The sequence below is a fragment of the Betta splendens genome, chromosome 19 (genome assembly GCF_900634795.4).
Source record: "Betta splendens chromosome 19, fBetSpl5.4, whole genome shotgun sequence".
Taxonomy (NCBI): Eukaryota; Metazoa; Chordata; class Actinopteri; order Anabantiformes; family Osphronemidae; genus Betta; species Betta splendens.
In genome coordinates, this window is record NC_040898.2 from 13,373,740 (window position 1) to 13,396,238 (window position 22,499).

General features: G+C 51.6%; 3 protein-coding genes across 5 annotated transcripts in view; 2 read left to right on the top strand and 1 right to left on the bottom strand.

Moving 5' to 3' along the window:
- Window position 1: 1 nt before the first annotated feature.
- On the bottom strand, window positions 2–6,602 carry gucy2g (guanylate cyclase 2g). The gene is made up of 22 exons (XM_029135550.3): window positions 5,647–6,602; window positions 5,039–5,387; window positions 4,831–4,955; window positions 4,141–4,323; window positions 3,920–4,064; window positions 3,715–3,850; window positions 3,538–3,641; window positions 3,302–3,468; window positions 3,092–3,223; window positions 2,930–3,013; window positions 2,745–2,849; window positions 2,596–2,667; window positions 2,354–2,522; window positions 2,123–2,278; window positions 1,701–1,878; window positions 1,485–1,625; window positions 1,226–1,418; window positions 969–1,143; window positions 783–881; window positions 603–694; window positions 427–519; window positions 2–335 (listed from the first exon to the last, which is right to left on the bottom strand). Exons 1-22 carry the CDS (start codon window positions 6,142–6,144, stop codon window positions 240–242), a joined length of 3,492 nt encoding a protein of 1,163 aa, XP_028991383.2. The 5' UTR covers window positions 6,145–6,602; the 3' UTR covers window positions 2–239.
- A 107-nt stretch (window positions 6,603–6,709) lies between these two features.
- acsl5 (acyl-CoA synthetase long chain family member 5) lies at window positions 6,710–11,309 on the top strand. Of its 2 annotated transcripts, none has more exons than XM_029135354.2 (22): window positions 6,710–6,792; window positions 7,183–7,257; window positions 7,365–7,530; window positions 7,600–7,711; window positions 7,791–7,855; window positions 7,935–8,036; window positions 8,121–8,220; window positions 8,392–8,570; window positions 8,654–8,686; window positions 8,764–8,815; window positions 8,958–9,031; window positions 9,157–9,234; window positions 9,307–9,441; window positions 9,516–9,650; window positions 9,725–9,820; window positions 10,074–10,146; window positions 10,227–10,315; window positions 10,417–10,533; window positions 10,626–10,769; window positions 10,843–10,944; window positions 11,014–11,085; window positions 11,157–11,309. In XM_029135354.2, the coding sequence occupies exons 3-22, from the start codon at window positions 7,375–7,377 to the stop codon at window positions 11,292–11,294; spliced, it is 2,052 nt and encodes a 683-aa protein (XP_028991187.1). In that variant the 5' UTR covers window positions 6,710–6,792; window positions 7,183–7,257; window positions 7,365–7,374; the 3' UTR covers window positions 11,295–11,309. The 2 variants fall into 2 exon arrangements, with proteins under 2 accessions (XP_028991187.1, XP_028991188.1); XM_029135355.3 differs by lacking the exon at window positions 6,710–6,792 and adding an exon at window positions 6,850–6,900.
- Window positions 11,310–12,157: 848 nt separating this feature from the next.
- Window positions 12,158–22,499, top strand: part of LOC114846020 (ankyrin-3-like) — a 71,593-nt gene continuing 61,251 nt past the window's right edge. The window contains exon 1 of one of the 2 annotated variants that reach the window (XM_041068562.2): window positions 12,158–12,353. In XM_041068562.2, coding sequence (XP_040924496.1) covers window positions 12,324–12,353 — 30 coding nt within the window. In that variant the 5' untranslated portion in view covers window positions 12,158–12,323. Of the gene's footprint in view, window positions 12,354–17,804; window positions 18,154–22,499 lie in introns of those variants that run through there. The other variant, XM_041068557.2, reaches the window with a different exon arrangement.

Here is a 22,499-nt window from a genome sequence, read left to right on the forward strand (position 1 = left end):
TTGTTTTAATATAAATAAGAGGGAAATAAGTTTTTTTTACACCAACGCTTTTGACATTTAATAAATAGTAAACATTTTATTTTGAAAATTAGTTTGCAGGTCAACCACAAATAGGACGCCTGGTGACTGTAAGCATCATAATGAGGATATTTAAACATCTCTTTAGTGAGAGACCGGTGACGTAAGTGTTGTAATCCAGGCTCTGCATCACCGACGCGTGTTGATTAGTGCAGAGTCCTTCACATCTTCGCTGTTGGAAGCATGGCATCAGTCGCTGCAGCTTTGATCTGGGGCTTCTGGGCCTTTTTGTCTGCACCTCTTATCATTCCTGTTTTCTTGAGCAGAGATACGACAACAAACAGGGATCAAACGACACGACTAATGAGCTCAAACGGAGAAGGAGATGCGTTGCACATCTACCTGTACCTCTGTAGCGGCTGGTGGAGAGCTGTGAGTAACAGGAGGAGGATTAAAGCCACTTTTGTCCAGCAGCCAGTAGGTCTTATGGAAGCCTTTGCCCTGTCATGGTTACGATTACACACTTGTCATAAGGTGTGAAAAGACATAAGCTTGGGGCTTGAAGACATGCAGAGTCGGGTCACCTTCATCTCGATTTCCCCCCGTTCCTCCAGCTCAAATGATCCGTCCTGGAAAAGAATGTCTGCAGTGGACTGAGATATGTGGATCTTGAGGGCTGAGTAAAAACAACTATAAGTTAATAATTATGAGGTTTTTAATCTATGGGCTGCATTTCGTCGCGCTAACTGCCCGTGTTCACTCACGTAGGCTGTTGCTCTCCATCCGAGAGGCCGTGTTGACGGTGTCTCCAAACAGGCAGTAGCGCGGCATGGTGGTGCCCACCACCCCGGCCACCACCGGACCTGCGGACCCACAGCAGCGCCTGGTGGTGAGGCTGCGCGCGTGAGCGGGAGCCGCGCGAAGCCGAGCGCATTCTGTCGGCGTCTCACCTGAGTGAATCCCGATGCGAATCGCCAGGCTCTTATTGGGCATGTGGCGTATTTTGAAAACCCTGATGGAGCTGAGGAAGTGCAGCGCCATGGTGGAGATCTCCAGAGCGTGCTCGGTGCCGTTGCTGAGCGGAAGGCCGCTGGCCACCATGTAGGCGTCGCCGATGGTTTCCACCTAGCGCAGATGCAGAAGCGTCACGGGGGGGAAAAGCCAGCTGTGTGACCGCAGGTCGGCGTGTAGCGAGAATGCTGCTCACTTTGTAGACGTCGTAGAGCTTGATGATGTCATCAAACAGGTTGTAGAGGTCATTGAGGAAGGTGACGACCTCCATGGCCGAGCTGACGGAGCACATGGACGTGAAGCCGACTATGTCGCAGAAAAAGATGGTGACCAGCTCGTAGCTTTGCGGCTCCACAGACTTCCCGGCCATCAGCTCCTCCGCGACGTACCTGCGACCAAAGCGCGGCCGGTGAGAGAGTCGGGTTGAGCCGGCGGCTGGAGGCGGCGGCGGGTACCTGGGCAGCATGCTGGACAGAAGCTTGTCTGCGCGGGCCTTCTCCACCGTCAGCTGGTTGGTCCGCTCCTCCACCACCTCCTCCAGGTGATTTGCGTATTTCTCCAACTTGTCCACCATGTTGTCCAGTATGTTAGCGTGACTGCAGCACAGAGACATCAGACATCGTCAGACATCGACTCAGTCACATCTACGCCGAAGCAGGACCTCGGCTGACCCGTCTGAGCTGGTGTTCTTCAGCAGCCTCCGTATGGAGCCCAGAGGCGGTCGGTGGTCGGGGTTCTCGCTCCAGCAGGCCTTCAGCAGCGCGTTGATGTTCTCCTCGCAGAGCTGCTCGGAGAGCACGGGTCGCAGGGGTTCCCCCTGGAACGGTGTCCGCAGCTGCATTATGATCTCTGGAGGAGACAGGAATTAGGCTGGATGTCAAGACAGCTGGAAGGATTTCAAACACGAGTGTTTATGTGAACAACTTTGTTTTCAGCGCTTTATGACATTGGACTAAATCCTGATTGATCGAGACTCTCCTTAACGGCACATAAACCACAGCTGTAGGTGGTTTCACACTGAATGTACGCTGAAATCGCTGATTAGGAATTAATAAGTGACTACAGGACGTTAATTACTGGCTGTGCTGCTGACCTTTGGGCTCTAGGTTGATGTCGTGATATGGACCGGCCTTGGAGTTGTACATGAGCTCCCACATGATGATGGCGAAGCTGTAGATGTCGGCCTTGGGCGTCCCGTTGACCGAGACGCCGACGTGTCTCAGCAGCTCCGGAGCCGTCCAGTACATCTCTATGGGAGACAGCAGCCTTGTAAGCTGCCTACAGGCACCGTGCATGCAACCCTCCCAACAGAACCACCACTAACCTTCATAGTCGGGGCTTTCCAGGGGGGTCAGCCTGTTCCTGCTCCCGTACTTGAACTCCCACAGTCCGAAACCGGAGAGTTTGACCTGGAGCCGACTGTCCACCAGACACGTGCTGGGCTTCATGTTCCCGTGGAACTTCATGCTGCTTTTGTGAATGAACTCCATTCCCTGGGTTTAGAAGGGCAGAGTTTAAAATGCAGCTTTATGCCTTTTCCGGAGAACTTTATTACAGCTCACTCACGTTGATGATGTCATAGGCAAAAGACAGCTTAAACATCCCATCCAGTTCAACATCGGATGTCCTCATAACATCCTGTGGAACAATAACGATGTCCACCGTAAATAACATTTGGGAGTAAAGCTCCTTTAAGCTTGAATCCATTCTCAGACCTTCAGACTTCCTTTCTTGCAGTACTGCATGACCAGGCACACGTTCGGGGGCTCGATGCACACGCCGAAGAACTGCACCAAGTTCTCATGCTTCATCTCCTTCATCTGTCTTAGAGGGTGTGATGGTTAGACACATCAAATGCATAGATGATGAAATGGGTCTAGAACAAAATGAAGGATTTTACCGCACTGAACTCTGCGATTATTGAAGGCTTCTGGAAATTACAGCCAATGTGGTTCTTCATGTATTTTATAGCCACTTGATTCCCCTGCACAGAAAATAAAAGCTCGTTTAGCTCATTTATTAGCGCAACTAGCTCAAACTAGCCTCAGTGTGTAATTGGCACCTGGTAGAGGCCTATTGTGGTGTAGATGTGCTCTTTGTCCCTCAGGCCGTAACTGTTGCTGGAGAAGATGGACTGAGACCCGCCGCTCTCGCTCTGGCTGCACGCCGTACTCACAGACACGCCCTGGATTCCCTGGAACACACACACGGAACCGGTCAGCACAGAACCGGGTCCACAGCAGGAAGCCATGCGTGGTGCGAGCGTTCGCACCGGGGCCTCTCTGATGATGGCGATGTCGCTGTAGTTGATGAGCCACCAGCACGAGTCGTCCAGTCGCGTCTGGAGCCGAAAGTTCTGCCGGATGAGGACCCCGATGCACAGGACTCCAAGCACGCCGATGATGGGCAGGGTCACGAGGAGGGCCAGCAGGGCGATGTCTGCGGGCCATCAGCACCTTCTAAGCCTCTTTGAAACCTCAGATTTACCAGAAGACTTTGAAGCGTTACCGTTTATCAGCCACTCGCAGAGCTCGTTGTTGAAGCCGCACTCGGGCCGGTCGGACGGAGGCCGGCCTTTGGGCCAGAACACGGAGCCGAACATGGACGTTGGCCTGGAACAGTCACAGCCCCACGTGAAACACTCTTCAATCTTTTCTCTGCCATTTGCAGAACCGTGATGTTTACCGGATGTTTTTGGTGTGACTCTCAAAGTGGAGGATGGGCACAAACTTGGTGACGTTGCCCGTGTGCTGCAGGTCGTAGACCGAATAGTCCACGTTTCTCTCCCCGTCTTTGTCGAAGTGAACCAGACCAGAGGCGCCTGCAGCAACAAGCCACCACCTCATCAATGCAGTCCAAGACCTAAACCTCGACATTAAATGCTACCAACCGTAGAATTTAAAGTTGTTTCTATTCCTCAGTCTCTTCAGCAGCTCCCGTCCATCGTGCGGGTCTTTGCCGTCTTTTAGCACTTCCTTCAGTCCCATAGCGTAGAGGAGCACGGCGTCGTGCAGGTAGGCAGAGTAGGGGCTAATCTGAAACACGGGGAGATCACACGTGGACGTAGGCGTGCACTCCAGCGCCTTCACGTGTTGCTTCCTTCCTGCTTACCTCTTTTTCAGAGGTCAGGTTGCTCCTGAAGGGCTCTCCTTTCAGCTTCTCAAAGACCTGCTCGAAGAAGTCATAGTACTCGTAGCCATCGTAGGACTTCTGGCCGATAATAAAGGCCATGTCGAACGCCCGTATGGCGGCCTTGTTGATCCGGTCGCTCAGGGAGTATTTCCACAAGTTGTCCTGCTCAGGAAGGGGACGTAATGTCACGCATGGAAAACAAACCTATAAACGCAGCTCCCTGTGTTTATAGGTGCACAGATTTTTAATGATGTAGTTGTTCTTCCTATTCACACTGGCTGCAACTACAGACCATCCCAGCATGACTTCAGTGTATGTACTGGGTGTGTACAGCATGTTCCAGTCGAGAAAACAGCCCAAACCTCAAGTGTAATTAACCTGAACCTTCAGTGGTCAGAGTTGGATGAATTCCCTGGACAGTGTGAGGCAGAGATGTTGACAACTAAAATGACTTGACTCAAACCGCAAATAATGTTGGATCATATTTGCACAGATTGGACTTTATTTAAAAACAAATGTGTCAATGAAGAAAATGATTCTTGGTGCTTCACCCAGACTATAGTTGATGTTATGGAACAACAACATTACCTCTTGACTCACACTAGAGAAGCACAGTTGAACGTCCCAAACGCGACGCCGACCCAGTAATTGTTGAAAGCGTTTACTCACCATGCTGCCACTGACCTCAAAATGCTGCACCAGGAAGAAGATGTAGTCGCCCCTCATCAGGCCCTGTCTCTCCGCTTCCAGCAGCAGAGCCACCGCATCCTCTCTGTTGGTCAGCACCACGATCACTGAGGGCCACAGGACCAAAGAAACGCCAAAGTAGGCAACGCAGAGCAGAGTAAAGCGCGGCCTGCGACGCGTCCCTGTTTACCTCTGGCTACTGTTGAGACGTGCTTCACGTTCTGGGACAGGAGCTCAGCGCTGCTGGTGTCAAACTTGATGGCTGCCGTCAGCGTGAACGCGTCTCTCAGCGGAGCCTCCACCGTTTTCCACAGGGCGTCAACTTTGTCCCAGGTGTTGGACTCCGGCCCGCCTCCGATCAGCGCCACGTGGCTCCACCCGAAGAACTGCAGCGTCTTCACCAGCACCTCCGAGCTCCTCTTCAGGGGCGGCACAACTTTGATGTAGGAGTCGTAGACGTCCCTGTTGTCCATTTTGGAGGACTGTCCCACGAAGCCGAACACAGGGATGTTCCATGTCGATGCTATGAGACCAGTGACCTATTTGTCATAATAATAAGCGATGGAACAACAACAATATTTATCTGGAAGAGAGTAAAAGTACAAAACCCGAATACAAAGACCCGGTCAACATCTGTTCACAGCTGTTTCTATGTTTGTTCTTTACTAATAAAATACAACAACATACAATAAAGAAATGAACAGAACTCTGTTGTTGTCCTGAAGCAGGATTTCTCTGGTCAATAGAAAACAGAAATATGCATAGATGTGAACCAAACACATCATTAATAAATCCTACCTCAGCTTCTTCAGGACAGGCTGGACCGAACAGTGCGGACACGTTCTCCTTCCACACCTGCTTGATGAATCCTCCCAGGGAAACTTTGGGATCACAGCCCGTGTCCGTGTACACAAAATCCAGACTGTAGTTCCCCAGGAAGGAGGGATTGGCGTTCACCTTCTCCACGGCGATCTGCACGGCCGAGCCCAGACGCCGGGCGCTGAAGGGAAAGGACAGGTTCCCGGGAGCCTGGAAGCCAATGAGCAGCTTGTGAGGTTGAGACCCATTTGTGCTGTTATTAATGACAGCAGCAGCGGCAGCGGCGGCAGCAGACACAAGTGTGAGCTGAAGCACCAAAACCTGCCTCATGCTACAACAATGCACCGCCTTCATGCTGTAGTCGCTGTATGGAGCCCGACTTAAATACCCAACTTCCCTGGTGATGCTGAACGCTTGCTTTGGGAGGAGAGGATGTAAACATGGAGGCGAGTGGGAGGTACGATGTGCCCTCTCCATCGTTCCCTGTGTTTGTATTAGAGCCTCACATGACCAACACTTTAAAAACTATTTATTCATTTAGAGTTCAAAAGAAAACACGCAATATAGAACTTTAAAGGAGACACGTTATTGTTCATTTTGCAAGGAAACGTGCTCACGGAGCAGCTCTAACTCTCCATGTTGTAACTGTCTGTTATCGTTAGCACAGATTTGGGGAGATAAGCGTGAGTAGATGATCATGGGTGATTGTGGAGCAGCCAATTCCAAAGGTGCCACACGCAGGGCGCGTTTGTTATCGGCCCTAAATCCATTGTCAAAGTTCATGCCTATCTGATTATTTTACCCCGTGTGGTGAACACAGAGCAGAATAGAAAGGACTGCGGGGCTTTTTGCTGCTAGAATTTGTGCTAATTCAATCACAACAAATGAAAAAACGTGAGTGCAGCAGAAAGCCGTGCTGCCGATCTCCTGGGAGAGCGACCTGCTTGTGCTGAGCTGCACAAATCAAATCAGGCCGACAGGTCGAGCCTTGCTGCTGCCGAGTGGCTCACACCTGCGCGCAGTTAAAGGTGCTAATGACCACAGGTGGACAGCTTGTACTTGAGCCGTGCTGCTGGGCCCAGCTGCTCCTTCCCCAGAGGATCCCTGCTCTGCTAATCCCACCAGGTAACGGCGCCAAGCTGCTAATGAGGCTCTGCTTAGAACCACTGGCCCAGGATTTCACTCTAGAAGAAGTGTTTAAGTGTGAAGCCTAAAATTGGTCAAATGGTTTAGGTAGGATTGGTTGTTTGAGCTACGTGATGTGTTTGAAATCATTTAATCATAAATGCATCACTCATTAGGTGCTAAGTTGTGTAAATGTGTTTGGCTCTGACATGAATGCTTTTGAAACCGCTTAATAAATTGCACAAGTCACACTAATATTGTGACAGGCGACTTGGGGCCACTCGATGCCTCCACTCGTGTTTTATTTATCAGTGGATGCAACTGTGGCCGAAGTTCAAAGGTTGCTGTAACTGCTGGTGCTTTATGGCTTCTCCACGTGTCGCCCTTCAGAGCCGAGGAGGACCTGCTGCTGCTGTGCACACGCCTGTCAGCTGGGAGTCCAGAGGAGCCGCGGACCGACGGCAGGTAGGAGCCTCGAACGCGTGGGGGTGAGGCCGGGGGCCGTGGGTTGACCTCTGACCTCTGTGCGGCGCGTGCGTCCAGGCTGACGCTCCCGTTTTGCGTCCCCGCAGGCGTTTCACCATGGACTTCGTTCTCCACGTGCTGTTCTCCCCGCTGCCGACCCCGGCCGTCATCTCGCTGCTCGCCGTGGCCGCCGCCACCCTGTTCTACCTGAACACGCGGCCCAGCCCCGTCCGGTCCCCCATCGACCTGCAGCGCCAGTCTCTGGGCATCAAGGTACGCGTGAGTGGAGCGGCGGTGTCTGATCCAGGCAGGTGAACCTACTGGAGTGTGTGCTCTGTGCAGGACGGCGCGAGGAAGACCGCTCTGCTCGAGGACAACAACAACCTGATCTCGTATTACTACGACAACGCCAAAACCATCTATGAGCTCTTTCAAAGGGGCCTGAAGGTTTCAGGTGACTTGTTTTCCCTCGGGCCCTTTTTGCTCCTCTGGCGATTGATTGGCGATTATTGAATTTCTCCCCCTTTGTGCAGGTAATGGGCCGTGTCTGGGCTACAGGAAACCAGGGCGGCCGTACCAGTGGCTCAAGTACAAACAGGTTTGACGCTTCCAAGCTTGAAACGTGTTGAGCTCCACTGTGACTCCAGCTCACCTCCTCTTCCCCTCCCTCCACCAAGGTCTCGGACCGGGCTGAGCACTTGGGCTCAGGTCTTCTTCACAAAGGCCTGAAGCCAAACCCCGACACGCTCATTGGCATCTTTGCCCAGAACAGACCTGAGGTAAACGCAGCGTTGGGTTTGTGCTCTTGGACCGAGGTTGTGTTTAGGTGATCTCACGCTGTGACCTCGCGGTTCTGTTCCCAGTGGATTATCTCGGAGATGGCCTGTTACACGTACTCCATGGTGGCGGTCCCTCTGTACGACACGCTGGGTGCAGAGGCTCTCGTGTTCATTATTGACCAAGGTAACGAAGGTTCTTACGATGCTGCTGATTAGAGCCGAGCGTGACCCCGTTGACTCCTCTGCCCCCAGAGGGATCAACGCTTTAAGCTCATAAAGCTCCTTCAACCTGTAACTAAAACCTGTTTGACCTCCAGGTCTATTGCGGTTTGTTTTTTTTTTGTTTTCCTTCCAGCTGAGCTCTCGACAGTCATTTGTGACAATCAGAGCAAAGCGGAAACGCTGCTGCAGAACCGAGAAAAAGGCCAAACGCCGGTTCTCAAAACCATCGTCGTCATGGACCCGTATGAGCCGGAGCTGGTGGAGCGAGGGACCAAGTGTGGGGTGGAGGTTGTCTCTATGAAGGATGTGGAGGTAAAACCAGACCTGTGGTGATGGAGCGAATTCCTGTGACAAAGTTGGAGTAAATATTAAATCTGTTATATTTTGTTCTAAAGGCTCTGGGGAAGAATCACCTTCAGAATCCAGTCGTAAGTGTGAGATTCTCATCAGTTTGACTTTGGCTTTTGAAAAGCTTCAGTTCTGATGGTTTGTTTTGCCCCAACAGCCCCCGAAGCCAGAGGACCTCAGCATCGTCTGCTTCACCAGCGGCACAACAGGTTCTGGGACTTCATTTGTTGCAGTAAATTCAAAAGAACTGGAGCATTGGAGAAGGGAATCTTGTTCATTAGAAACTAAACTGTGAATGTGAACTTGTCGCAGCTCATGGGCTGAAACTTGTGTAACGTCTTGTATTTTTAGGGAACCCCAAAGGAGCGATGCTGACCCATGAGAACATCGTGTCTGACGCTGCGGGCGTCGTTAGACACTTTGAGGTACCTGTGGTTAAAAGTGGCACTAGACAGAAACATTTAAAAAAAAAAAAAAAAAAAAAAAAAAAATTCCCCATTAGCTCTTGTATGAACTTGAATCATAAACTGAGACTTCGTTTAACCAACAGACGACGATCGTCCTCACTACTGACGACATCAGCATTTCCTTCCTGCCTCTAGCGCACATGTTTGAGAGAGTTGTGCAGGTAAACTGTGTGCGGCCGTGAACGCCTCGTCGTGGCTCAGCGTTGGCGTGACCCTGCCTGTGCTCCCTGCAGACGGTGGTGTATGGCGCCGGGGCCAGGGTGGGCTTCTTCCAGGGGGACATCAGGCTGCTTCCAGACGACATGAAGGCCCTGCAGCCGACCATCTTCCCTGTGGTGCCTCGACTCCTCAACCGCGTCTATGACAAAGTTGGTGGACGTGCTCTTTAGTTCATTCTGCCCTGAAGTGTCCATTTTAATGCTTTATTTATTTTTTTAACTAGGTTCAGAGTGGAGCCTCATCACCTTTCAAGAAGTGGCTGCTGAACTTTGCTGTGGAGCAGAAATGTGCTGAAGTGAAGAAGGGCATCATCAGGAAAAACAGCATTTGGGATAAACTGGTCTTCCACAAAGTCCAGGTACTGGTTCCAGTACGCGGTAACATGAGTCACTGGCTGTAAACGTGCCTGACCACAGCTTGATGTGACTCCAGGAGTCTCTGGGGGGGCGCGTGCGGGTCATGGTGACGGGAGCGGCTCCCATCTCCCCCACTGTTCTCGGCTTCCTCCGGGCCGCTCTGGGTTGCCAGGTAATGACCGTTAATCCTTTCTGTAGCGTCTCCAGCACAGGTTACAACAAATGTTCCTTCATGACCTTTTCAAAAGCAAAATGGGAGCTAAAAATAGAATAAAATGTGGGGCTCAGATGGTGAAGACCTGGTTTCCAGAGCAGTCGGCGCAAGGTTTGAACGCGAAACGGAGGCATTTGGACAAAATACAAGTAACGCTCCGAGTGCCTGGTGTCACGATGACCTGGTCACACTGTTCCTGTGCTGCTCTCAGATCTTTGAGGCGTACGGGCAGACGGAGAGCACGGCCGGATGCACCTTCACCATGCCGGGAGACGCCACCAGCGGTGAGCAGCTGGACCTCAGCCTGCGCCCGTGAGGACTGGCATTAACGTTCACATGCACTGATCCCAAACACTGTGTGCAGGCCACGTCGGGGTGCCGCTCCCTTGTAATTTTGTGAAGCTGGTGGATGTGGAGGAAATGAACTACTTTGCTTCTAATGGCGAAGGGGAGGTGAGTGGGTTGGGCATCAAGTTGGTTACAGGCTGTTGGCATGAACAGGAATGTAGTACTTGTGCCTCCCAGTGTTTTCATGGCCTCCTCCCTTTCCCTAGGTCTGTATAATGGGTAAAAATGTGTTCAAGGGCTACTTGAAAGACCCAGAGAAGACGGCAGAGGCCTTGGATAAAGATGGTTGGCTCCACACGGGTGACATCGGAAAATGGCTGCCAGTCAGTTGCTAAATCCCTTATCTAATTCTTCAAAGGGACATGAGGTGAAATGAAGGTCTAGGTTTTTCCTAATATCCCTGTCCTGTGACCAGAGCGGGGTTCTGAAGATTATCGACCGCAAGAAGAACATCTTCAAGCTGGCTCAGGGGGAGTACATAGCGCCAGAGAAGATTGAGAACGTGTACGTGCACAGCGGACCTGTGGCCCAAGTGTTCGTGCATGGCGACAGCCTACAGGTAAACGCGCCCCCTGCGGTCTGTGCCTCCACCACATGGGGCTGAGCTCTAAAGGTCTCTGCTGCGCCTCTAGTCCTGCCTGGTCGCTGTTGTGGTCCCTGATCCCGAGGTCCTGCCAAGTTTGGCCAAAACCCTCGGGTGTCGAGGCTCCGTTGAAGAACTCTGCAAGAACACCGTGAGGTTTCAGGTCCTAACGTGCGCGATTGAATGTTAAGAATGCTTCTAATAGGTCTGCCTCCTGCAGGAAATCAAGAGAGCCATTCTCGCAGACATGACCAAACTGGGCAAAGACGCAGGGCTCAAGTCCTTCGAGCAGGTGAGCGAGCGTTGTGCAGTCGGCTCACGCAGACCTGTTGAAATCCTAAAAGTTCCCTTTCCCGGCTGCAGGTGAAGGAGCTGCACCTGCACCCAGAGCTGTTCACCATTGAGAACGGTCTGTTGACGCCCACGCTCAAGGCCAAGCGAGCGGAGCTGAAGGCTCTGTTCCAGCCTCAGATCGACGCGCTGTACGCCGGCATCCAATAAACAAAACGAACGCTGTTTGCTGACTCTGCTTCTTTCTTTGAGTCTAACTATTCAGTGGTGTTAAACCAGTTTGAGTAACCTGATACTGTGGTTCTGCAAGGCTCATTGTCCTGCTCGGGTTGGGTTTGCTGGACAGACCTCTTGGCTTCGGCCTCAGTGACTCATCCTGACGTTTTTGTTGAAAGCTGGGAGAGGAGTTGGCTTCGGGTGACTCAGGTCTGACCTTAAACCCTTCAGTCCTCTGCATATGCTGAGATGTGCAAGTGTGTTATACCACAAAATGCCACAGATGAGCTGAGAAAACTGAAATGTGAAATCCACAAGACCGATTAAACCAAATGCATGAGGCAAGAGGACTGCTGCAGGAAAAAGGTCAACACTGCCCTCATGCGGTCAAATGCAAACACTGCAGTTTATTAAACTTGTGACGCTTGTCTACAAATCACTTATGTTAGAATATAATTTTTACATGAAATTACAAAGTATTTTTACACTCCTTATGGCAATCGACACAATTAAACGGTTTATTTCACTCCACAACTAATTACTGGATTATAAAAAAAAACTCTTAACTATCACCACATTACATTCATAAATAACGTAACCGTCTGCTGTTCTTTGCTCTGTTGTGGTACAGTTTATATTAGAAATGAACAGTAATTAAATCCAGGTCGTGTCCGTGTTAAAGCACTTTCAGCACAAACACCCGTTGGAGCGCGTGTCCAAACTGCATCTGCGTGACTTGAACTCGCAGCGCGTGTGATTTGCTGACACCCTGTGGCGCGTTCCGTCCTCGCCGCTCAGCAGTGCTTCGCTCCGGGCTCCAGCTGGATCCTCCCCCGCTCCACCTGGCCTTTCGCGCGGGGCGAGCCGACGCTGTTCCCCGGCGCACGTCCCTTCACGTCCCAGCGAGGGTCGGAGCTGGAGGTCAACGTGCGTTAGCGCGTGTCTTCCCCGCCGCTGCGTGGATTCGCCTCGTTCCCGCTCCTCGACTCACCTGCGAAGCGCCGCGGCGCCAACTTCTCCAACATGGCTTCTTCCCCCGCAGGTGACGAGCAGGTGAGCGCGCGCCGACCCAGCTGCTCCCGCGGGCTCCGGCTTCGTGCGGGTCCGCGTGGCTGCTTGTACTTGTTGAATCGGGGAATCCACGCGCTCCGGTGTTAGTTTGTGACTCCGTGACGTCACCTTTAACTTATTTCCCCTTGCTTGTTGAAAGCAAAACTACCGCACTTCTCGCGTAGTACAGCGCAGGTTGACGTGCAGTCGTTCATGCAAATACTGCCTCACACAAGCATCTGTTAACCGGCTGAAAGCGGCTGTTATTCGGTTGCCATATGTAAATTGTGCCCACTAGTTGACGGTTCGCTCGTAAACGTGAGTCAGCGGTAACCTCTGACTGTGTAACTGGAGTCTGCAAAGCCGCTGGACCTTGATATTGTTGATTGCTATTAACAGCTGGACGCTATTAGATTTTTTTGTTTTTATTATATTAGATGAGTGGAGGTGAACCGATAAAGTGACCAATGAGTGTCAGAGAACAGGTTGTGAGAAGCTTTGAATGAAACTTTCCACGTCTATTTATATGGATTTTTTTTTCATTACACTTGAAGCTAATTCTGATGTGCAACCGCAGGATAACCATCATTTCTAATATTCTGTTGACAGAATTCCTACTTCAAAGCGTGCAGCATTTACAGTAGTGCTCTGTGGTGTCTGTAGGTTTATGGGTTAATAAAACCTGAACCTTGAACTGTCCTGATCTCCTGCTAGAGGCAGCGGTCACTCAGAACATGGTGTCATTTAAGTGTGTGTGTGTGTGTGTGTGTGTGTGTGTGTGTGTGTGTGTGTGTGTGTGTGTGTGTGTGTGTTGCAGCTTCGTTTCTGAGTCCAAACATTCACAACCTGTCTCGTACTAAGATGTGGAACCTGAACGCGTCGCTGCTCCGTCTGCAGCTACTTCCCCCTCATTAATGGTTGACCGCAGCTCGTGAGGGGAAACGGCCTGTTGTCAGGAGGTTTATTGTGGCAGAGTAAACAGCGAGACTCCACCTGTGCAGCCTGCAGAGCTGCGTGTGTGTTTTTATTCATCTGCCGCGTGTTACGCGTGTTAGGAGGACGGAGGAGCAGGAGTCAGTGCAGTGAAACGTGACCTCCGTGGTGTTTGTGTGTGGACAGCAGCGTTGCATCGCGTCATCACACAGGTATTACAGGTTTATTACTCTTTGCTGGATTCTAATGGCGGTAAGTGCAGCATCTGAGGGTGAGGAGCTTCATTTTAGAACCCAGAACCCCAGTGAACGTGGGGCAGATGCGTCTGGTTCAGCCGCTTCCTCTTCTTCAGCCTTTCCAGAGTGAACGCCGCCGCTCGTAAAGCGCCCCCCGTTGCCGCTGGTCCAGTAACGCGTCACAATCGGTTCCACTTGGTGCAGCATGAACCCAGCGGAGCATTTACAGGAGGCCCCAGTGCCACGTGTGGAGTGATGAATGAGGAGCAGTGTGGACATGAGGCGGGCCCGGCGCCGAGCGGCACCAGGGTCCATTCTGCGCTTGTGCTGCGTGTGAATGGGTCTCCGTCCGTGCGCTGAGCCTCAGTGTTGAAATGAATGAGCTCGTTGATCAGGAACCTGCCTGATTGTGTTTACTATGAATAGAGAATGATATGAACCCGGCCGGACTCTGAATTTCATTGTGCATTGATCTCCTGAACATCTCATGGACTAAGGTTCGGTTTGGGCTGTTATTTGAGCCCTGGTGCCACTCCCATCAGTTTGATGTGTGTGTGTGAGGGCAGCAGCTCATTCCTGGAGGCCTCACGTGACTCGGTGGTGACATCATGAGCACACGCTGGGATGAAGCCGCTCGCTGCTGGGGAGTGTGTCAGCATCCAACTTTCCAGCTCGGCTCCTGTCACCGTGCGGCGCCGGGGGTTGGCGATGAGACCATTTTAGGCGTGGAACCGGGCCTTTTTACTGCCAATTAGCATTGTGTGAGCGCGCCGGGCCCTGAGACAAAGACGGGCTGTGAATCACGGGAGGATGGAAAGTCCGTCTCTTTGTGGCTGGAGTTTGTGTGTCTGCTCTTTCTCAGTAGCTGTGTGTGTGTGTGTGTGTGTGTGTGTGTGTGTGTGTGTGTGTGTGTGTGTGTGTGTGTGTGTGTGTGTGTGTGTGTGTAGTAATGCATCTCTATGCCAACACACTAAGTATGCGATCCCTGCCATTATTAGCTCTTAGTTATTGGACGTCTTGCTGTCTGATCGTCTTTTGGAGCTGCTGTCACAGACGACTAGCGCTTCTTTCCGAGTGCTGCTTGGTTTAAACCTGCTTGTGTACAGGAGGTGATCTGTACTGTTTATTTTATCGTCAGTCATGCGTTTGGAGGAGCTGATGTTATCGTGAGCCACTGAGCTTCCTGTGGAATCAGGTATGAGGTATTAGGCCCCAAAAGCCCAACTAAGATCACATATCACATTTAAATATTAAAGTTTCTTACGTTTTATAACATTTATTGTATAAAATGCATCACCCATATTAATATCGTGTGAGAAAATCCAATGAGACCTTTGCTTTATTGATCATCGACTGTTGGGGCCCGACTGGTTCATCCAGCTGAATTCTCATAGTTTATTTGGTTGCCACGGTGAAATCATGCCACATTATGGCTGTTGCCATGGGGATTCATCTAATGCCATGACACTGCCTTGGCAACCTAATATGAATTTAAGCTAATTTCCTCCTGACTTCATCCAAAGCTCTGATTAATATTCACAGGGCATCACTGGATGCTTCTAAACGAATGTGGGGACGGATCATTCCAGTATTTGGACTCTTAAAAGGTGAACTGTCCGACCTCAGTGTGACGATGCTGTGTCAGTGTGTTTACACGCATGTCGCAGTCACCTGGAGGCTGGAAATCTCCAGCACACTGAGCTTTTTAAGCCTGACTACACTCAGACTCCAACTTTCGCTCCCTTGGTGCAGCTCCGCTCCACTGCTCTCCCTGAAGGCTGCCTTTTTTGCTGCGTGTGCACATTTGTAGAACCCAGGTACGTCCTCCGTGAGGAGGCGAGAGCCTCGACCTCGGCTCCTTCCAAAGAGGAGGCGCGTGAGCTGGCGCTGCCACCGTGTTTGTTATGGCCCGCGGAGTCTGCAGGTTCACACCTGTGCTCCGCGGCCTCTTCAAAGGGCTCTTGGGAAAGAGGAGGAGCAGTAGATGCAGGCGAAAGCCCAGCGTTGACCTGAAAACCTTTGTAACACTCAGTAATTGGCCCGATGCACAGAACAAGCCCTGACTGGACGGCAGCCGCTGTGGAACCGGACGGCGGCTCATTAGTTCCCATCAGCATCTATGTCATGAGCTGCAACCTCCACACAAACACAGGCGCTGGTAGTTCTTCTTCTTCCTATTAAATGTGTGTGTTTGAGTGGCCTGAGTTTGCTCCCAGCGTCGCTGGAACCACAGCGTGTGACGTTGCACCAACGGAGGGAGTTGTCACTTAGACTTTAACCTTCGGGAGAATCAGAGCCATAAACCGGCCGCTGGCACAGTTTACGCGCTTTAATGGCCTTTTATCTTCCATCCAAGTTTGCCGAGTGTTTACTAGCAGTGATAGTGTAGTACTGTGTGATGATAACACCCACTCAGACATGCAGACACAAGTCCATTAGCGGCGCATACTTCGGAGCCGTTGGTGCTGTTGAACATTTTGTATTCGTCGTAAAATCTCTCCTGGCAAAGAAACTTATGGATTCACTGCGGACGTTACGCAAAGTTCAAAAGAGCTTCATTTTTCAAAGCTGATTCCACAGATGAAATGAAAGGAAGTGGAACAAAGGCAGGCGTGAAGTCGGAGCCCGGACAAACATCCGTTGTTATCACCTCGCTGCCGATTGTGCGGCTGAAGGTTTTGGAAAACGCTTGAGTGATGCTGCTTTTATATATTCATGATTAGTTCAGACCGGATTAAGTCAGGTTCATTGTGATCTTAAATACATGCGAAAGTGCAGCCAAAGCCAAATACCTGCTTCTTTAGTGGACGTCCCGCTGCTGAGCTCACTGCGTTGGTGCCATTAGCATCCCACTGGTGCCCAGCAGCGCCGACCTCCCTAACCACCATAAGTCCCAGTTATTGAGCTCTTAGCCTACACTTATACCGCCGCTCCCTTTCCACCAGGCCTTTAATGGCTGACTGAAAGACAATATTAGCTGGAAGGGCATCGTGTTACCGCTGGGTGCAAGGATGCTGCTGCTCTGAGGCACATATTTTGTTTGTGTGTGTGTTTAGAGCTGTCATCTTGAATTCAGGCTGAGTGATAGGGAGACAGAGCTAGAAAACAAGGAGACGTGGATGTAAAGTTTTAAAGTATTACAGTGCACAGTAATGAAAACACTCTAACTCTGGCCTTGTTGTGTATCTACTCATGTGCTGTGTTTAGGTGCCTCCAAACTGCGCTTGGATCTAGATTTTACTCGTGTAAAATCATTGTGCATGAGTGTTGTCATAGCGCGCTGTGGCCACCAGGGGGCAGGCTGGTCTCTTCAGTTCATGCAGAAAGAGTCCAAACCTTCTCGCGGCCACATTAAAACAGACTCAAAGTGGTGATAAACCCACTGACGTCTAAATTTGCAAATGCGTCCTTGTTTGTAGAGCAGTTGCTCTACCGACCGACACAAACACAAACTGTTTGTGTGATGCTGAGCAGGTTGTGTGTTTGTCTGCCCTTTGTCATGCAGCACTACATGAATAGTGGATGATGAATGGCCCTGAGTCCCTGCGCTTCCCACCACATAATACATTTGTAATTGTACTGTGCAAACTGGCTCACGTTGGCATAATCCAGACTCAATGCAACACGCGCGCGCGCGCACACACGCGCGCACGCACGCACGCACGCACGCACGCACGCACGCACGCACGCACGCACGCAGGGAGCAGTAATCCAGTGATCTGCCACCAGGGCTTTTCTTCCCTTTGTTCATTATTGATAAGTAGCAGCAGAGGGAGGTGCTGCTGCGACCTACTGGAATCCCTCCTCCTCCTCCTCCTCCTCCTCTTCCTCCCACTAATAACTCAGACCGGTTTGTTGCGGTCAGGATCTCGGTCTCTTCTTGTGGAGGAGGATGTGAGTGACAGGAGGCGGCTCAGTGTCAGACGCCGAGGCAGCACCAGTTAAACATTCATGTTAACCTCCCCTGGAACGTCATTACTATTCATTTATGTAAACTAAATTATAAACAAGCATCTGGAGCCTCTTTAAGTAAATGTAGGATGTTTTACAGAATGTTTTACACGGTGCAACAGCCAAGTGACGTTCCCCATAAGCTAATACTAGAGGTGAGCGGTGATTCGTGCCCCAGCCAGCAGGCGGGGCCGCAGGGTTTGTTGACAGAAACCAAAGCTCAGTGTGTTCCGAATAAAAGCAAACACCTGTTGAAAACCATGAATGCCCCTCTTGTCGCTCTGCTCTCGTGTGGGAGGCGCCGGCATGGACAGGTAGAAGGGAAGTGTGCGTGAGAGAGTGGACGGAAGCCTCCATCGCTCTCGCCAGGCTGCCTTATTGGCTCCTCTCCTCGTGGACACGGTGTGCATCCGCGCCTGTGTGTGTGTGTGTGTGTGTGTGTGTCTGAGAGAGTGTGTGTGTGTGAAAGTGGGTGTGAGCAGCTGAGCGAGTTGGCCGCGGCGCACGTTGCGAGTGGCTGCCACTCCGCTGCTCTCCGCTCATCCATGCCGGATTAAAGGGAATACAGTAACTCGCACACAGCTGCTGGGGACGCACACGGTGGCGCGGCCGCGGCGATGAGCGAGGAGGCGAAAGACAAGGCGGCGGGGAAGTCGGCCCATCGCAAGAAGAAAGGGAAGAAGGTAAAAGAACGCGGAGTTGCTCTGTAAACAACAGGAAGGAGGGTTCGGCAGCTATTCACATTGCTTTTATTATTATTATTACACCAAAGTTAGTCAAATCTGGCTTCATTCCACATATTCGGCCTTTGGAAGTTGTATATTTGTAGACTGTGACGATGGGAGCGGTTGTGGTGGTTGTCAGCCTTTGTTAACTGCTAATTTGATGACAGAGCACTATCTTTGCCAAACAGAGACTCTGATGCTGTTTGTTCCTCATAAATCTACACATGATTTTTCTGGCTGTATTTCTTATGGTTATTGTCTTCATGTGTCATTATTGTTCCATATTCAGCTGTGGTTTGTAGTCGTCAGCTCCTTCTTCATCTAATTACCTATAATCTACCTATTGCGTAACGATATGTGACCAGGCTCGAAGCGCATGTTAATGAGGAACAAAGCAGAGCGCGGAGCGGTGGGCGTCCTCGAGAGAGATGAGGTAAAAAGATGACAAGGCAAGTCGGGCTAAGATGGAGAGTAGGGGACGAGGACGGGAGAGGTGGAGGAGGGATGTAGAACAGGTGGGATGAGACGAGGGGAAGATGTGTGGGACAGTTTACGACTGTAAACACCGTGTCTTTGGTGATTGAGGCAGTGATTTGACTGTTGAGTGATTGAAGTGGGGTTTCCTGTGATTAGCGACATTAGCTTTTATAGCTCTACATTAGCTGAGTGTGTGTGTGTGTGTGTGTGTGTGTGTGTGTGTGTGTGTGTGTGTGTGTGTGTGTGTGTACGACCTATACACAGTAACTGTTGTTATTGTTGTGTGAGTCTGTGTAACGTCCTCTAGCGTCCACACTCTGGTTGTGTGATGATGAACTATATGTGTGTTTCTCTGCAGAGCTGCTGCTGCCAGCTAAGCACCTTTATTCTATAGGACTCAACCTTATGGGTAGTCAGCTGTTCTTAATTGTGTCCCGCTGCACACGAACGCACCACGCTCGCCTCTATTCATCCTGTGTAACAGGTGCGTCGGTCTCTCCCAGCAGACACAGAAGGCCTCCAGTGTAGAAGACTTGGCACAACCTGCTGTTGTCAGAGGTCACATGTCGCGTTGTTGTGTTAGAGGAAGAAGACGACGCCGGAGGCAGAGAGTCCGACAACGGGGGGATAAAGGAAGCAGATGAGGAAGGAAATGAGGGAAGGTGGAGGAGGTAAAGGGAGGAAAGGCTGACTCCACCCTCCAGCTGTGTGTTAACCATCACACAGTAATGAGAAGCACCAGTGGGGAGGTGGGAGCTCAGTCCACACTGGTCTCAGTAAAGGAGCCAGGCGGTTCCACGGCGCCTCCAGCGGTTAGCTAGCCGTTAGCGTCCACAGTCGTCAGCTTGTATCATGGAAGAACTGTACGTTTAAGGCCACATCCTCCGCGCACGGCGTGATGTTCTCGCGCGTTTCCTCACGTTTCCCCCTCAGATATTGAACATGTGCGTGGAGCAGGTGGACGGACGCCGGGCTGTAGTGACAGATGGTTAATTTTAGCTTCCCTCCATCCTCGAGTTTCGGCGCTCGCTCTGTGTTCCTGGGCTGTGATCGCATGCCATCGGTTCTGTTTTCGGGGCCAGAGCCTCGCGACGGAACCGGGTCGTCCCCGGGGAGATTTGGGTCTGTGTAAATGGCTGGAACCGCCGGAGGCCGAGCGGGATGTGAGGGAGTTAGTCATCAGGTAGAGCGCGTGCTTGAAGGAGCCCTTCAGTCCACACGCAGACACAGGTCTGGAATGCGCTTTACATTTTTACTGTAACTCAAAGCCCAGCTATGAGTCCCATAACGGCGCAGGGTGAAAGGAAGCCGGTGAAAGAGGATCCTGTCAGCTGAGACCCGTGTGCTGAGAAATGCCTCAACAGTGGAGGTGTCGCTGGCACCCGAACGCCCCAAAACGCTGTTTCAGAGCAGTCGCTCGGCTGTCGATTACTTCGGGGAACCAGCTGCACCTACTGTACTGTACTCTACTGTACTGTACTGTACTGTACTGTACTGTACTGTACTGTACTGTACTCTACTGTACTGTACTCTACTGTACTGTACTGTACTGTACTCTACTGTACTGTACTCTACTGTACTGTACTGTACTGTACTCTACTGTACTGTACTCTACTGTACTCTACTGTACTAAACGCATCCCATGTGCTGTGCAGCACACGCAGGCCTGATGTCCGTGTGTTTGGACCGGTGCTTATGTAACGCGGCTGCCTACGTTCAGCCCACGCCCTCTCCGGTGTCAGCGCCGCCGATGCGTTTCGATAAGTGCTGCTTTCAGCGCATCTGATTCACGCAAAGCACAGGAGAGCAAACAGACACGTCCAACGAGGTGCTGTTCGGGTCCGTGAAAGTGATGGGACTCGACCGGTCGAGGCAGACGGCCTCCACTTGTTCTATCTGGTTCTGTTTAAACCACCTTCATTCATTTTCATCATCACGCTTCACGTATGGACATCATTGGTTCTCACTCATTAACATGTGCGGCGAGGCTTCTGCCAGCGTGTGGCTGGTGCTTTACAGGCTGTCCAGCTCCTCCACAGCGCGGTTCTGGGCGGAGTCAGACGGGCCACTCTACACCGGCGCGTAATCCCAGCTGGAATGCCCGGTGCACAGCAGTTTGAGTGCACCGAGCCGGCTGCCCTTCTCCGCGCTCCCTCATTCCCGCTGCCAGGGAGAAACCCAATAAGCGGTCGGCACTATTACGGGCCATTGACAGAGTTTGGCCGGCCCGTACTATGGGCGCCGTGTCGCAGGCCGCCGCTCTGAGCGCAGGAAGTGTTGGCTGCCGCCCGTAACGTTAACGGATCAGACGCCCATTCTGAGATTCTGCTGGCTCGCACAGAAAGTCGGGAACATTACACCCGGGTCACAACCCTGGAGCCATATCAGAGGGAGCTGTGGCAGCAGCAGGGGGCGCCACACACACAGGGTGTGGTGTGTGTCACCTGTCACTCTTATTACAGATGTAGGGAGTGAAATGCATCCAGCAGCTCAGGGGATGCGCCTCCGTAGCTTTCTGCAGTTTCTCCTGCCTGATATTGTTCGGGGTGAGAGGTCCTGCCAGCTGGGTCCAACATATTGCGTTTTTGCTGAGGCGGCAAGAATGGCGCGCTTGGCTCCGTGTCCCGCGCTTCACGGGAACAGGATGACGCTGTGCCGGGAGAGCGTGGCCCGTCACACGCCCCCGCCTCCTCGCACCCCGCGCACGTTGACCACGAGCGGGCAAAGGCAGGACGGTGCCACCTATGAGCCCGGACCTGATGATCCAGTCCTGCAGTTGCTTCGCTCAGCAGTTGACCGCGACCCAGGGCTGCAGAGCTTTTCCCCCCAGATCTGTGCTTTAGTCAAGCAAAACGTTCATGCAACATACATTTGTCATTAACAGCGCTTCTTGTTTGCGGCTGGTTCAAGGTCTTTTAACGCAGCAACAGGTGGAGTCCAGTGGAGAAGCAGAACCATGTTCTTTCTGAGGATGTTAATGTGTGATGGCATTTACCTGCTTCATGCCGTCATTAATAACGATGGTGCTGACGGGGGACTTTCCTCATAGGGGCTGCTTGTATCACTGCTCTCAGCACCCTCATGTTTAATAGCGGGCCTTGCTTTTCGCCCCTGCTTCTAATAAATCGGGTCACGTGACCGGTTCTGGTGCAGGATTAAGCGTAAAACTGCACGAGAGCAATGCGGTACAGACACAGTTCTTTTGTGCTTTATTCCCAGTGCATCGTATGAACCTAATAAATCCCACCTCTGAGTTAGCGCTGAGAAAGCTTCCTACGACTCCGCTAAAGCCTAAGAGCCGCTCAAACACCGTGTAGCTGGTGAATTAGCTTAATGTCGGAGCGACTGACTAAGCAGCGGCCGTCTCAGAACGGCCGCGCTTTGCAGAAACGCTGGCAGAGTATCAGCTATAGATCACTTCACTGCGCCGGAGCTGAGCCGGAGCGCCGCTCGTTTTTCTTTCCTTCTGCGCTGGTTCCCAGTTGGGACCGCGGGACCCCTGCGGCACTGCGGGCTGCGATCCGCAGGAAGAGGCCGAGAGTTCGCGGAGTTCGCTCGTTGCGGCGAAACCCAGAAGTTTCTCCGAAGTGTCGGAGAATCCAGGGGCTTCATTCCTAAAAAGCAGGAGACACAGCGTCATCATCTGCCTGACCTCCAGAGCGCATGGGAGCTTAACAAACCACCTGTTATTCAGATGACACAGTGCATTAGGCCAAGTCACTCTGTAACCACGGCAACGGCCGTGCGCAGCGGGTGATGTCATGGTTTTAGGGGAAACGACCGCCTCACACCTTTTCTGTCGCTACGTGTATCTTTCAGCTTCCTCT